This window comes from Puma concolor, chromosome F2 (assembly GCF_028749965.1).
Source record: "Puma concolor isolate L17-30 chromosome F2, mPumCon1.1.hap2, whole genome shotgun sequence".
Classification (NCBI taxonomy): Eukaryota; Metazoa; Chordata; class Mammalia; order Carnivora; family Felidae; genus Puma; species Puma concolor.
This window is the reverse complement of record NC_141684.1, coordinates 80,675,424-80,692,521: the sequence shown is the minus strand read 5'-3', so window position 1 is coordinate 80,692,521 and position 17,098 is coordinate 80,675,424. Positions and strand designations below refer to the sequence as shown.

The window sequence follows — 17,098 nt, the reverse complement described above, 5'->3', positions numbered from 1 at the left end:
GCTGTGGTTCCATTGACAATATACTTCTTAGAGTCTGTCTGGCGTCTTGGGTCTGATTGATTTCTCACTGTTCCCTGCTGATGCTATTTGAGGAAGTGGAAGGAGCTCTCTCAGCCTGGGCCCCCCTGGTGCCACTAAGTGGACAAAGGGATGCTTTATCCAGCAGTGGGTTGAAGTTCCTCCGCTGGATGGTTGGTGTCCTCTTTGCGGTCGCTACCGTCCTGGGATCCCTACTGAGTTCTTTTTCCCTTGATCTTTCAGAGGTCACCTTGCATTTCAGTTGTCTCTTGCAAGTTTTTGAGTGTTTATACTCCCTGAGTGGGGAGCAAAGGGAGCTGAACCCATACCCTCATTTCCGGACCAGAAGTCATTCTAAATCATTTTGATAGCCAATTCTCTCATGACTGGAGGTTGAGCGTTTTTTCTGGATGTTTAATAACAAGCTGTGTTCCCAGGTTCGTTAGCCGTCTCTTCACTAATTGTCTGCAATTCCCCTCTCAGTTTATGTGAGCTTTTTAAATTAAGATATATTTATATGTTTTCTAGGTACCTTTGCTGTAAATAACTCCTCAGCCTCTTGTACTTCTTTAGCTATTTCTCACATGTATCTTGATATAATTTTTTAAGACATTGACATTACTGTAAGTGATAGAAGTAAACCCATTAGTTTACAACGTGAAACATGTTGAGAGTTGAGGATAACAGTCTTCACCATTATTCCAAGTTTGCAGGGAAAGGAAGCATTAAATATGCAGTGATATGACAGGAAAGGAATACCTATGTGTTTCTTGTGTGTTTTTGTTTGCTTGTTTGTTTTGTTGTTGTTGTTTTTGCAAAAGTGCTTGAGTGAATCGGGGCAATTTTATTTCATTTGAATTAGCTCTTTCATCAACATCTTCAGGGTCATTTATTTTTATATGTCCAAGGGGGTGCGTAATAGAGATTCAATAAATATTTATTACATTAATGGCATAGAGGCTCGAGCACCGTACCTTCCTATAGAAGTCATAATCTCTCATATTGCCTAATAGAGACCGTACACGTAAGAGATATCTATGAATATGAACGGAAGATGATGACATTGTGAGCGAACAGGGGACCACCAAACGGTGGGAAGAGAAAGGAGGTGATGGCTGTATTCCTACAATGTTATGTAATTCATTCCCTATTTTAATAAAATGTTTCTCACCTCTAGGGCAAAAAAGAGAGGCGAAAAGACACCCAATCATTTCAAGGTCTTTGCTATCGCATAAGATATTTCGTGAACATACTGACGATGGTATCATTTTCACTCCTTTTTGTTTCAGGTTCAGGTTCTTCGGAACGCTGGCGAAGAAGTGAACCTGACAGTGTCATTTTTAAAAAGAGCGCCCGCTTTCCTCAAACTCCCACTGAACGAAGACTGCGCATGTAAGCATTTATGAAGAATAGGTAAAATGCTCGCATCATCATATTTATTTTTGAAACCGTTATTTCCTGACAGTAATTGATAATTTCATTTTAAAGTTGGCATTTCTGCCTGAATACAAATATTCTTTTTATATCACACAGCATTTTATGAATGCTTATGCAAAGGGGACAGATGCTAGTTTATTTTTTTTAACTTGTTTTATTTTTTATCTTGTAATTTACATCCAAGTTAGTTAGCATATAGTGCAACAATGATTTCAGGAGTAGATTCCTTGATGCCCCTTCCCCATTTAGCCCATCCCCCCTCCCACAATCCCTCCCTGTAACCCTCCGTTTATTCTCCATATTTGTGAGTCTCTTCTGTTTTGTCCCCCTCCCTGTTTTTGTATTATTTTTGCTCCCCTTCCCTTAGGTTCATCTGTTTTGTCTCTTAAAGTCCTCATGTGAGTGAAGTCATATGATTGTTGTCTTTCTCTGACTAATTTCACTTAGCATAACACCCTCCAGTTCCATCCACGTAGTTGCAAATGGCAAGATTTCATTCTTTTTGATTGCCGAGTAATACTCCTTTGTATATATACACCACATCTTCTTTATCCATTCATCCATCGATGGACATTTGGGCTCTTTCCATGCTTTGGCTATTGTTGATAGTGCTGCTATAAACATGGGGGTGCACATGTCCCTTCAAAACAGCACGCCTGTATCGCGTGGACAAATGCCTAGTAGTGCAATTGTTGGGTCTAGGGTAGTTCTATTTTTAGTTTTTTGAGGAACCTCCATACTGCTTTCCAGAGTGGCTGCACCAGCTTGCATTCCCACAGATGTTAGTTCTGTTTCAGAATGTATTCAGCACATTTACAGTTATTTTCTAGCCTATAACTGGAGACACATTATTTATTTTAAAAATAAATATTTTAATAGTATCCTATTATGTACATTGTATATCTCTATTACATTTCATTCATAATATCTGATGAATATACTGTCTCTAACTAGAAAATGATATAATCCTATGTGGCTCCTGGACTTCTAAACAAGCATTTACACTTGTCATGGAAGGAAGCACCAGTCTAGGTAGTAATGGAATAATTTTCATAAGAGTTAACTTCAAAATGTCTGTATCAATTTGTACATTAAGAAATAAAACATTATCAAACATTTTTGCTAAAAATCAAAGAAGAATATATCTTTTAACTGAGGCATAATTTGCATGCAATGAAATACAAAGATCTTAAATGCACAATTGGATTGCTTAATCTACATGCCTTTAAATCACAGAAGGGTTCCTCCATGGCCCTTCCCAATAAATAACACCCCAAGAAACAACCATTAATTTAATTTCTTATCATTATATATTCCTTTTCTTTCTTGTAGAACTTTTTTAGAACACAAGCATACTGTATTTACTCTTTTATGTCTAATTTCTTTCACTATGAAAAATCACGTGTGTTTTAAATTTCAGTCATTTGTTCATTCACATTGCTGTGAATATTCCATTAGATAAATAGAATAAAGTTTGCTAATCATTCTCTGATTGATAGATAAGGGACCTTGTTTCCTGTACTTTGCCATTATAACTAAAGCTACTATGAACATTCTTGTATGAGGCTTTGGAAATCTTCCAATTTTATGTTCACTACCATAAGTACTTAGGAGTGGGGTTGCTCAGTCACCAGGTAGATGTATGATTAACTTGTTAACTGCCAAAAAGCATCTCTACAGAGAACGTTTATTTAAAAACCTCTTTATCTCCACTCCAGCTGTGTGTATGAGAGTTCTGACTGCTCTACATTTAATTCAATATTTTATGGTCAAAGATTTTTTTTAGCTATTCTATCGAGTGTAGAGTGGTGTCTTATTATACTAGTACTTTGCATATCCCTGAAGACTAATTATGATTAGCTCCTTATCATGTACCACTTGCATATATTACTGGAGATCTGCATATCTTAGTTTGTAATGCGTGTGCTCAAATTTTGCCCATCTCTCTATTGGTATATCTTTATATTATTGTAGTGCAGGAGTTTAAGAAAATATTCTGTACATAATCTTTGTCAGCTCATGTATTACAACACTTTTCTCTCAGTCTATGGATAACTATGTTTTCCCTAAAGGTGTCTTAGGTTTGCAGAAGTTTTCCATTTTGACAAACTCCAATTTAACATTTTGTGGCTGCTCTTACTGCATATGGTTATTGTTTTCTGTATCTTCTCTAAGAAATACTTGCTTACCCCAAGGTTGCAAAGAGACTCCCCGACATTTTCCTGGAGCTTTATGACACTGGCCTTTACGTTGAGGTTTAGAGTCCATCTTATACCAATTACTATCTTGTGTCTGAGCTAGGAATTTAGAATCAAGAAATTACTTTCTTATTTCCATTAATTTTTGTGTTCATCCTTCCACCTTAGTTGCCGTGTTAATCCCCTAGGACAGGTTCTCCAATTTTGCAATTGTTCATGATTATTTAGCTATTCTATACCTTTTGCATTGCTGCATATATTTTAGAAATAGCATGTCAATTTCTATCAAATCCAGTTACAATTCTCCATGGGATGAAGCCGGATTTATAGATAATTTGTAGAATTAACATATTAACAACTTGAAATCTGTAAGCCCATGAACATGATATAACTTTCTATTTATTTATGTTTTCATTTTTCTCAGCAACATTTTAGTATTTTCAGTGGGAAAGTCTTACATATCTTTCATTAAACTGATTTCTAAGCATTTCTTATTCTACCATAAATGGCATTTAAAAAAATTTTAGTGCCCATATATTGTTGCTAACACATAGATATACATTTATATATTCTGCATCATAGGCTTAATTTTCTTATTAGTTCAGGTAGGGCTTTCTGTCTATTCTTATAGGCGCTCACCTTATACAGTTATGTTATCTGCAAATATTGAATTCTCCTTCTTTCTTTACAATCTGTATTTTTAAAATTTCTTTTTCTTGCCTATTTCAATGGCCAGGACTTCCAGTAAAATGTTGGGCAAAGTCTTGAGGGCAGATATCTCTCTTTTGCTCAATATATTAGAAGAAATTTCCAGTCTTTTACTGTTAAGCATGACATTCATATATGTGCTCACTTATACCTTTTATTTAGGTTGAAGAAGTGCTCTTTTATTCCTAGGTTACTGAGGATTTTTCTTTTCCTTTTTAACATGAGTTGATGTTGAATTATCACAAATATTTTTTATACCCATTGAAAGATTATATTTTTAATCTTTTTTTTATTCTGCTGATATGGTGTATTTTTATTTTTTATTATATTTTTATGAATATAATCTATTGTCAAATAGGTTTCCATACCACACTAGTGCTCATCCCAACAGGTGCCCTTCTCAATGCCCATCACCCACTTTCCCCTCATCCGGCCCCCCATCCACCCTCAGTTTGTTCTCTGCATTTAAGACTCTCTTATGGTTTGCCTCCCTCCCTCTCTGTAATTTTTTCCCCTTCCCTTCCCCCATGGTCTTCTGTTGAGTTTCTCAAGATCCACATATGAGTGAAAACATATGGTATCTGTCTTTCTCTGACTGACTTATTTCACTAAGCATAATATTCCAGTTCCACCCACATTGCTGCAAATGGCAAGATTTCATTTTTTCTCATTGCCAAGTAGTATTCCATTGAATATATAAACCACATCTTCTTTATCCATTTGTCAGTTGATGGGCATTTAGGCTCTTTCCATAATTTGGCTGTTGTTGAAAATGCTCCTATAAACATTGGGTTACAAGTGCCCTATGAATCAGCACTCCTGTAACCTTAGGATGAATTCCTAGTAGTGCTATTGCTGGGTCACAGGGTAGTTCTATTTTTAACTTTTTGAGGAACCTCCACACTGTTTTCCAGAGCGGCTGCACCAGTTTGCCTTTCCACCAAGAGTATAAGAATGTCCCCCTTTCTCCACATCCTTGCCAGCATCTGTAGTTTCCTGATTTGTTAATTTTAGCGTGAGGTGGTATCTCAGTGTGGCTTTGATTTGTATTTCCCTGATGAAGAGTTACACTGAGTGTCTTTTCATGTGTGTGTTGACCATCTGGATGTCTTCTTTGGAAAAGTGTCTATTCATGTCTTCTGCCCATTTCTTCACTGGATTATTCATTTTTCAGGTGTGGAATTTGGTGAGTTCTTTATAGATTTTGGATACTAACCCTCTATCTGATATGTCATTTGCAAATACCTTCTCCCATTCGGTCAGTTGCCTTTTAGTTTTGTTGATTGTTTCCTTTGCAGTGCAGAAGCTTTTTATCTTGATAAGATCCCAATAGTTCATTTTTGCTTTTAATTTCCCTGCCTTTGGAGATGTGTTGAGTAAGAAATTGCTGTGGCTGAGGTCAAAGAGGTTTTTGCCTGCTTTCTCCCTTAGGGTTTTGATGGTTTCCTATCTCACATTTAGGTCTTTCATCTATTTTGAGTTTATTTTTTGTGAATGGTGTAAGAAAGTCGTCTAGTTTCATTCTTCTGCATGTTGCTGTCCAGTTCTCCCAGAACCATTTGTTAAAGAGACTGTCTTTTTTCCATTGGATACTCTTTCCTGCATTGTCAAAGATTAGTTGGCCACACATTTGTGGGCCCAGTTCTGGGTTCTCTATTCTATTTCATTGGTCTATGTGTCTGTTTTTGTGCCAATACCAGACTGTCCTGATAATTACAGCTTTGTAGTAGAGGCTAAAGTCTGGGATTGTGATGCCTCCCGCTTTGATTTTCTTCTTCAATATTATTTTGGCTAATTGGGGTCTTCTGTGGTTCCATACAAATTTTAGGATTGCTTGTTTGAGCTTTAAGAAGAATTTTGATTGGGATTGCATTGAATGTGTAGATTGCTTTGGGTAGTATTGACATTTTAATAATATTTATTCTTCCTTTCCATGAGATTGGAATGTTTTTCCATTTCTTTGTATCTTCTTCAATTTCCTTCATAAGCTTTCTATAGTTTTCAGCATACAGATCTTTTACATCTTTAGTTAGGTTTATTCATAGGTATTTTATCATTCTTGGTGCAATTGTAAATGGGACCAGTTTCTTTATTTCCCTTTTGTTGCTTCATTATTAATGTATAAAATGCAATTTTATTGTACATTAATTTCTGTACATTAATTTTGTATCCTTCAGTTTTGCTGAATTCATGTATCAGTTCCTGGAGTCTTTTGGTGGAGCCTTTGGGTTTTCATGTAGAGTATCATGTCACCTGTGAAACTGAAAGTTTGACTTCTTCTTTTCCAATTTTGATGCCTTTGATTTCACTTTGTTGTCTGATTGCTGATGCTAAGATTTCCAACACTATGTTAAACAACAGCAGTGAGAGTGGACATCCCTGTCGTGTTCCTGACCTCAGGGGGAAAGCTCTGAGTTTTTCCCCATTGAGGATGATATTAGCAGTAGGCTTTTCAGACATGGCTTTTATGATGTTTAGGTATGTTCCTTCTATCCTGACTTTCCTGAGGGTTTTAAGAAAGGATGCTGTATTTTGTCAATACTTTTTCTTCATCTATTGAGAGGATCATATGGGTCTTATCCTTTCTTCTATTAATATGATGTATCACATGGATTAATTTGAGAATATTAAACCAGCCATGCAGCCTGGGAATGAATCCCACTTGATCATGGTGAATAATTCTTTTCATATGCTGTTGAATTCAATTTGCTAATATCTGGTTGAGAATTTTTGCATTAATTTCATCAGGGATATTAGCCTGTAGTTCTTCTTTTTTGTGGGGTCCCTCTCTGGTTTCGGAATCAAGGTAATGCTGGCTTCATAGAATGAGTCTGGAAGTTTTCTTTCCATTTCTATTTTTTGGAATAGCTTGAGAAGGATAGGTATTATCTCTGCTTTAAATGTCTGGTAGAATTCCCCAGGAAGCCATGTGGTCCAGGGCTCTTATTTGTTGGGAGATTTTTGATAACTGATTCAATTTCTTCACTAATTATGGGTCTGTTCAAATTTTCTATTTCTTCCCATTTGAGTTTTGGTATTGTGTGAGTGTCTAGGAATTTGTCCATTCCTTCCAGGTTATCCTGTTTGTTGGCATATATTTTTTCATAGTATTCTATGATAATTCCTTGTATTTCTGAGGGATTGGTTGTGATAAATACATTTTCATTCATGATTTTATCTATTTGGGTCCTCTCTCTTTTCTTTTTGAGAAGCCTGGCTAGAGGTTTATCAATTTTGTTTATTTTTTCGAAAAACCAACTCTTGGTTTCATTGATCTGTTCTACTGTTGGCTTTGTTTTGTTTTGTTTTGGATTATATATTGTTTATTTCTGCCCTGATCTTTATGATATCTCTTCTTCTGCTGTTTCTGAGGTTTCTTTGTTGTTTTGCTTCTAGTTCCTTTAGGTGTGTTGTTAGATTTTGTATTTAGGATTTTTCTTGTTTCTTGAGATAGGCCTGGATTGCAATGTATTTCCCTCTTAGAACTGCCTTTGCTGTATCCCAAAGGGTTTGAATTGTTGTGTTTTCATTTTTATTTGTTTCAATATATATTTTTTATTTCTTCTTTAATTGTCTGGTTGACCCATTCGTTCTTTAGTAGGATGTTCTTTAACCTCCATGCATTTGGAGGTTTTCCAACCTTTTTCCTGTGGTTGATTTCATGTTTCATAGCATTGTGATCTGAAAGTGTGCATGGTATGATCTTAATTCCTTTATATTTATTGAGGGCTGTTTTGTGACCCAGTATATGATCTATCTTGGAGAATGTTCCATGTGCACTGGAGAAGAAAGTATATTCCATTGCTTTGAGATGCAGAGTTCTAAATATATTTGTCAAGTCCATCTGGCCCAGTGTATTATCCAAGGCAATTGTTTCTTTATTGATTTTCTGCCTAGATAATCTGCCCATTGTTGTAAGTGGAGTATTAAAGTCCCCTGCAATTACCACATTCTTACCAACAAGATTGCTTAGGTTTGTGATTGTTTCATATATTTGGGTGCCTTCGAATTCAGTGCATAAACACTCATAACTGTTAGCTCTTCTTGATGGATAGACACTGTAATTATTATATAATGCCCTTCTTAATCTCTTGTTACAGTCTTTAGTTTAAAATCTAGTTTGTCTGATATAAGTATGGCTACTGCAGCTTTCTTTTCACTTCCAATAGCATAATAGGTAGTTCTCCATCCCCTCACTTGCAATCTGAAGGTGTCCTCAGGTCTACAATGAGTCTCTTGTAGACAGCAAATAGGTGGGTCTTGTTTTTTTTTTTTTTATCCATTCTGATACCCTATGTCTTTTGATTGGAACATTTAGTCCATTTATATTCAGTGTTGTTATTAAAAGACATGGTTTTAGAGTCATTGTGATGTCTGTAGTTTTCATGCTTGTAGTGATGTCTCTGGTCCTTTGTGGTCTTTGCAACAATTCATTCACAGAGTCCCCCTTAGGATCTCTTGTAGGGCTGTTTTAGTGGTAATGAATTACTTCAGTTTTTGTTTGTTTGGGAAAATCTTTATCTGTCCTTCTATTCTGAACGACAGACTTGGCTTTTCCTGTTCATTACCTTGAAGATTTCTTGCCACTCCTTTCTGGTCTGCCATGTTTCAGTAGATAGATTGAAACTGCTACCCTTATGTGTCTACCTTATGTGTAGGTTAAGGCCCATTTGTCCCTAGCTGCTTTCAGAATTCTCTCTTTATCTTTGTATTTTGCCAGTTTCACTATGATATGTCATGCAGACGATCGATTCAAGTTATGTCTGAAGGGAGTTCTCTGTGCCTCCTGGGTTTCAATGTCTGTTTCCTTCCCCAAATTGAGGAAGTTCTCAGCTACAATTTGTTCAAGCACACCTTTGGCCCCTTTCTGTCTCTCTTCTTCTTCTGTAACTCCTATGATACAGATATTGTTCCGTTTCATTGAGTCACTTAGTTCTCTAATTCTCCCCTTGTGATCCAGAATATTTTTTCTCTCTTTTTCTCAGCTTCATCTTTTTCCATAATTTTATCTTCTATTTCACCTATTCTCCCCCTGCCTCTTCAATTCTGGCTGTCACCACTCTCATTTATTTTGCACCTCGTTTACAGCAATTTTTAATTCATCATGACTATTTTTTAGTTCCTTGATTTCTGCATAATAGATTCTCTGCTGTCTTTTAGGCTGTTTTTCAACTCCATCAGTTAATCTTATGACTATTATTCTAAATTCTTGTCCAGTTATATTGTTTATATCTTTTTTGATCAATTCTTTAGCTGTCATTTCTTCCTGGAATTTCTTTTGAGGGGAATTCTCCCGTTTCATCATTTTGGCTACTTTTCTGTCCCTTATGTGTTTTGAAAGCTTGCTACATGTCCTGTTCCTGCAAACACTACTATATTAAAGAGGGATCATACACTGTCCAGGGCCTGGCCCTTCAGGAGGTGTATTTGGAGAGTGTTACTTGTTCTTTGTTGTTGTGACTCTGGCTGCTTTATCTCCCTACTGGTAGTGATGTTTTGAACCCTCCAATAAGTGTGCTTTGATTTGTTCTTGAAGTAGCCCTAGAAAGTAAAACAAAGAAACAAAAACAAACAGAAAGCAAAAACACTCAAACACACACAAACAATCAAAAATCCCAAAAACAAAAACCAGGAACACCAGCTACAAGTAAACAACAGGTGGAGGCAGATAAGGAAGAGCCCTTATCCCATACAAAGAGAGACATGACAGGGACGGGGAAAATAAAGGGTAAAAAAGGACCAGAGAAACTATATGGCTTAATCCAGAGAGAGAGAAAGGAAAATAAAGAAGGAGGCAGGGAAAAAGAAAAATAAAATAATTTATCTAGACAGAGAAACTTTAAGGCTTAACCCCAAGAGAGAGAAGGAGATTAAAGAAGGAGGTGTAGAACATGTATCAAGAGAATGGATTAAATATGTCTGCTTAAACAAACTAGCAACCAACAACCAGAGTAACTAGACTAGAGGAGGGACGAGATAAGGAGAAAAGGTAGGAAGAATGTATCTACATAGTAAGAATTGTCTGAGAATTAAATCAGGCAAAACAGCAGCGCTGGTCTGGAGGAGGGGCTGTCTGGTTCCTCTCTGTCAATCCTGCTCCAGGAGATGGGCAGTTACCCAGCGCCAAGGGGCGTGGTTTGGTGTGGGCGGGTCCGCCTCCACTGTGGGCCCCCTGTCTGTCCCCAGGACCTTCTCCATGGACAGCGTGTCCCAAACTACTGTGTTCGACCCATCTTCACTGTGGTGTGGATGCAAATAACGGGGCTTGTCCTGCTCCGCCGACTCCCATGCCCAGCGCTCAGCTGGGATTTAAACTCTGGCTCTGCGCCCCTCACCCCCAGTCCACCCCCTAGTACTGGGGAAGCACCTGTCCAGGTTGCCCGCTATTGCAGGCAGGCTTTGTCCTGTCCCACAGCACTCCAGGGAGGGGACCACTGTCTCCCACTGCAGACGGCGCTCCTGACCTAGCCACCGAGCCCGGGCTGGCTCCTTTCCTCCCCTTGTGGGACAACAGGACAGTCGGCCCCGGTCCAGAAAAGGCCCGCAGTCAGGGGTTGGGTCTTTGTCGCCGGGTCGGTGGTTTTTCTCTCCCCCAGATACAGTCCTGTGCTTCCCCAGCCTCCGTTCCTCTTCCCTTTGTCGCTCCGCAGAAGAGGATCCCTCTCCTCCATTCGTTGTGTCTCCCCCAGTTCCCAGTCATGCGCCTGTGGCCCGTCAGGTTGTCCTCGTGGGTCTCTGGACATGAGACTGTCTCTTTTCCTCCCCGACTCTCAGAGTTAAAAGTCCTTTAGCTTCAACAGTACTTTGATTGAAAGAGGAGGGAACGGCGGGCCCCCTCACTTCCACCATGTTCCAAGATCGATGTGGTGTATTTTTGAATATTTATTTGGAATGCCAAATTGAGCTTGTATTCCCGGGATAAACACTACATGGTGATGAAAAAAAAATTTATTGCTGGTTTCAATTTGCTAATATATTAAGACTCTTTTGAAAACAAATGTTCATGAGGGATATCCATATATACATCTTGTTAATGTTTTAGTGGGATTTTGGTGGCAGGGTTTTTGACATTTTCACGTACGTTGTGCAGTGGTAACTCCTCCTTTATTTCCACAAAGAATTTGCTTAACAGTAATAGTATATTTTTCTTAAATCATTTAGGAAACTCACCAAAGAAGCAATCTGAGCCTAGAATTATAGTTTTTATTTTGTCTGAATTAATCTCTTCAGTGCTTTTAGGACTTTTTCTGATATTCTTTTCTTCCTTTGTAAGGTTTGGTAAAATGTTTTTCAAGATTTTTTTTTGCCATTTTAACTAAGTTACGAATTTAATTGCATGAAGTTATTCATCATATCATTTTATTATTCCTTTTAAGATTTATTGACTTGCTCGACTTGCAATAATACTGCCTCTTTTGTTCCTGATATCAATAACTTGTATTTTCTCACTCTTTTGCCCCATCACTTTTCCTATGGGTTTTATTAATCTTTCCAAAAAAAAACCATTTTTGTCTTGGTTAATTTTGTCCATTCTTTTGTTTCAATCTTATTATTTTCCACTTCACTTTTATTGTTTTCTATCTTCTATTTACTTTGATTTGTTTTCTCTTTCATACCTAACTTCTTAATGTGAAAGCATAGATCATTAACTTTGCACCTTTCTTTTGTGCATTCGTTTAAATCTTGGAATATCACTGACAAGACTGCTTTAGATCTGTCACAGAATTTGACATAGCATTTTATTCTGCTCAAAATGGATATAAATTTGAAAGTAATATGTTTATGCATTAAAATAGTGTCTCATAAGAGAAAATGCAGATAAACATCAAAAGAAAAATTAGCTAAAACAAAGTATGAAATGCTTAAGATTTAAAAAGTAGAAAAACTATATTCATGCTGGTTTGGAGAAAAGCCTGTGATCCTCTTCTTAGCACCAGGAAAGCTATGGAACTTTAGAGTGATAAAAATGGAAAACAAAATCACTTCCTTTTTCAACACATTAGTTAATGTTAGGAATGTCACCTAGGACCTCTCATGTCTGAATTTAAGTATAAGATTTAAATAAAAATTGGGAGGGGCGCCTGGGTGGCGCAGTCGGTTAAGCGTCCGACTTCAGCCAGGTCACCATCTCACGGTCTGTGAGTTCGAGCCCCGCGTCGGGCTCTGGGCTGACAGCTCAGCAGCCTGGAGCCTCTTTCCGATTCTGTGTCTCCCTCTCTCTCTGCACCTCCCCCGTTCATGCTCTGTCTCTCTCTGTCCCAAAAATAAATAAACGTTGAAAAAAAATTTTTTTAAATAAAAATTGGGAGTCAATTATATCAATAGTACATATTTATCAACATTTGCACCTTCAAAACGTATAATGTTTTCAAATAATGCAATTCATCAAAAATCAAGAAATACATAATTCTAATCCTGACTGTAAAAATTACTGCATTGTGAAAGCTGAGTTTAAGACACCCATTACTCATACTTAGGTTTCTCGTGAGAATCTGATGTGAAGCTTTTTAGTTTCAATTTCACCAATTTAGATAGCATCAGTGAAGGTACTTCCAATTATAGCATATGCCTAGAACATTTATAAAGAAAGAGCCCATGCAAACTTTATTTGCATCATGGAAAATGATGATAACTACCAATATGATTTGCAAGTAGGTTGAAATGTGACAGTGAATGGAACTTTGTAGATGAACCAAATTCTGCACAATTGTAAGTATGGGTCATAAACGTAGGTCACTTGGGATAATGGAATTCAATAGCAGTTCTACAAGGTTGTATGTTTTCATTAATAAAGCTTCACATTGTTTCTGAAATCAAAGATAAACACGTGGGTATCCTTCAGGGTCCCATTTTAGTCACTTAGCCTACTTGCAAAACTGTGGCTTTGATAGAAGTGAGGTAAAAATGTATTTTAGTAACTGATTTCATGGTATTATCGAGGATCTGGAAAAATACAATGTAGAATGCAGTCTAGCATATTTTGGTGTTCTGACCAGTGGGGTGTTGTGATTTTTTTTTTCCTGCAGGTGCTCCAAGTGACCAGAGCAGTGGTACCTCCTCCCCTCTTTGTGACAGTGGGTTGCATCTCAACTATCATCCCAACAATACAGTAAGATGGCCAAGGCATATTCAGACTAATAAGGAGATAACACAAAGAAAGGCGGAAAATATGTGTGTGTGTGTGTGTGTGTGTGTGTGTGTGTGTGTTTTCCTATTTTCCTATTTTCCAAAAACTGCTATCGAATCTCATTGCTCTGATATAGTTGAAGTCCTTGTTTGCTTCATCCTTTAAGAATTAGGATAAACCAGGGGACATCTGGGTGACTCAGTCGGTTTAGTATCTGACCCTTGGTCCACCTCACAAATCTCACGGTGAGTTCGAGCCCTGCAGCTCTGTGCTGGCAGTGTGGAGCCTGCTTGGGAATCTCTCTCTCGTCTCTGTCTCTGCCCCTTCTCTGCTTGCGTGCTCTTTCTCTCTCAAAATAAATAAGTAAACTTCAAAGAATTAGGGTAAACCAGGAAAAAATAAATAGGTCAATTATTAATTTTTAAAAATTTTTTGATGTTTTTGTTTTTTGTTTTTGTTTTTGTTTTTTTTTTAAGAGAGAGAGACAGAGCACAAGCCGGGGAGGAGAAGAAAGAAAGGGAGACACAGAATCTGAAGCAGGCTCCAGGCTCCAGGCTGTCAGCACAGAGCCTGACTTGGGGCTTGAACTCATGAACCATGAGATCATGACCTGAGCTGAAGTCGGAGGCTTAACGGACTGAACTACCCACGTGCCTCAGTCATTTATTTTCTAATGTCATTTTTCTCCTCTCAGGTCTGCATTAAGCCTTTTGCAAGCTAATGAGACTAACTTCATGAGATCACATAACATCATGCAATCATTTTATCATAGTGCATATTATACGTAATTTCATGCTCTAAATGATTTGACATGATTTTTATCATTTTTCCTTTGAAATCATTTAGCTGAAAGTAGCTGTTTAATTTTCCTTTTGGTAAGATTTCTTAACGATCTGCCGGCATACCAGGAAATTAACACAAAGCGAGAAAGATCTGACATCATATTAAAACATAATGAATGTTAAACTACACATGTATTTAATCACTGATAAAATTGGCATGTTTGTTTTATATACATTTAATAAAACGTTAAATTTCCTTTTCCACTTGTAGTTTGGGGCAAGCAAGTTTTTTTGTTTGTTTTTGTTTTGTTTTGTTTTTTAATAAACATGTTTGAACTCCTTACATTTCACCCTTCAAAACGTTCACACATCTTCAAGTCAAAGCAGTTTTCTCAGGTTACGTGCGAGTCGAACTTTCCGCTGGGATCACAAACATGAAGAGCAGCAGAGCAGAGATTAAGCAGGAATTTATTTTCCTATTCTGCATATTAGGTTATAAAACACCTGTAGCTTCTGACTTGGATGATTCGTCTTCCACTTGATATTCTTGCCCTAATTGTGGCGTTTTACTCTTTTGAGCATCTCCAACCTTCATTGTACCTCACTGCATCACTACTGTTCTTTACCTGCGTGCCTTAGGTACCCGAGTCCTTTTATAGTTTTATTATTCTTTGCTCCTAAAGAGGAACCCTTGGCAAGACCAAGGGTTACCTCTACCTGCATCAACCAAGCACATCTGGGTGTATTTAATCCGATCTCCTCTCTTATTTTTGTTACCAGAGAAATAATTGTCACATTCTAGATGACATTTAAAACACTGATCTTCAGGGGCGCCTGGGTGGCGCAGTCGGTTAAGCGTCCGACTTCAGCCAGGTCACGATCTCGCGGTCCGTGAGTTTGAGCCCCGCGTCAGACTCTGGGCTGATGGCTCAGAGCCTGGAGCCTGTTTCCGATTCTGTGTCTCCCTCTCTCTCTGCCCCTCCCCCGTTCATGCTCTGTCTCTCTCTGTCCCAAAAATAAATAAACATTGAAAAAAAAATTTAAAAAAATAAAACACTGATCTTCAGAAGGTGGCAAGATCTGAGTAGTTTCAACAGTGATTTCCTAATGAGTAAATAAATAAATACATTCTGTACCGCCATTACCACACTTCTCAATTAGTTGACTTCCAGTCTCCAAACAAATCTTCACGTCTTACCTCAGGAACCGCTCACCTTCTTTCCTTACGATCTAGATGCTCTCGGTGCTTCTGATGCCCTTCCAGTCCCCTTTACTGGGCTGGTGCACCTACTACCCCAGCTGCTGTGAGTGCTGGTTACCTGCCCCCCAAACCGCCCCATTCACTGCTGACCTCTCTTGTAAGGACCCTGTGCCTAGGAATCTGGAATCACCACTCCTGGGGGATGGCTGCAGCCTACAACTTGAGGCCTCTCTTCAGGAGTCCCCATCTCTGGCGAAGTTGTCCCTGTCTCATCCACTGCTTCCCTCAGTCCTCACAGGTTTCTCCTGAGAACTTTCCCTTCTCATCTCATTGACCCAAAGTCCCCATCTTAGCTCTGCTCCTCAGACACGAAGGAAGAGCTCCTTGACTTCAGAGTGGAGGAAGCTGTTTAGTCATATTTTTATTCTAATCCTTGTCCTTGTACCCTTGGATTCCTTTATGATAATGAGAAGTAGAGAAGTCACCATGGGTGGGCTATAGGTAAGAATCAGTCAGGTTTTAACTTATCCCACTGACATACATAAAAACATGTATGAAATTGATTTCATGAACTGTGCCTGTATGGTTGCTTGCTATTATGTCCTCCCTTAGAAAGGCATAATTAAAACAAGAAAATCACTCAGTAATTCTATAACATGACTGTTCCAAGTAAACCCAGCTATATAAAATAAAAAAAAAAATTGTCATAAATTTTCCTTACAGGGATTATGTCTTTCCATTTTCAAGAGGCCTTTTGTTTTGCTTTTAGCTTAGGGTTGAACATTATTTTGACATCCCTGAAGATCTTTAAGCGCAAGCGAATTCATGATACTCACCATGATTTTAGAGAATAAAGATCCAAACATATGTAAATTGACATAGAGTGCATTAAATTAAAAAAAATCAATGTGTTTCAATTAAATGAATTTTTGCTGAGAACCTACTTTTTGGAAACACTTTTTTAGGTACCATGGGGAGAAGTTAATTGTGTTTCCTGACCCAGAAAGTTTAAAATTCAGATCTATAGACAAATGCATAAAATTAACTATGATAGAAGCAGAAAAAGAACAACGGATATAGCCTTCTGATATCAGAGAGAAGGGCTCCTAGAGACTTGGAATATCGGACTTAATTGAGCTCAACAAACATTGAGGGACCACAAACCAAATTTTGTTCTGATGCCTATCATGGAATAAGGGTTCAGGCCCCATCAGATCATACCGACTTACCCACCCGGGTGCTATCCTGTGTTTCTCTTCTATAAGGTGTGGAGAGTAGAGGATATTGCTTCTCAAAGATTTATAAAATTAGGAGCAGTCAAAGGCATGCTTTCTTCTGACCCATCAGTAAATAAATGAACAGTGAGAACTGGGAAGGCAGTATGTACTATGAGACATATTTTCCACAGAATGTGTGCATGTTATAAATAGTCTCCCGAAGAGAAACATTCAGTTCTCTGATGTGTCTAAATCTTTAAGTCTATCCTGGACGAGGCAACCCATTGTTTTAATTCCTATGCCTTACTTATTCTCTGAAGCAAATTTTGAGTAAGTAGGCATGAGTTTTGTTTTCTGAAACAGCATTTTAAGCATATGGGAAAATATTTTAACATTACCCCATCTTCTTA

At 37.9% G+C, this 17,098-nt stretch overlaps 1 protein-coding gene across 3 annotated transcripts in view; it reads left to right on the top strand.

The window, feature by feature from the left end:
• The window catches only part of SNTG1 (syntrophin gamma 1), a 902,129-nt gene that overhangs the window by 675,309 nt on the left and 209,722 nt on the right, over positions 1-17,098 (top strand). For all 3 annotated transcript variants that reach the window (XM_086695809.1, XM_025922739.2, XM_086695810.1), the window contains exons 10-11: positions 1,308-1,410; positions 13,388-13,470. In XM_086695809.1, the coding sequence (XP_086551935.1) occupies positions 1,308-1,410; positions 13,388-13,470 (186 nt within the window). The remainder of the gene's footprint in view (positions 1-1,307; positions 1,411-13,387; positions 13,471-17,098) is intronic.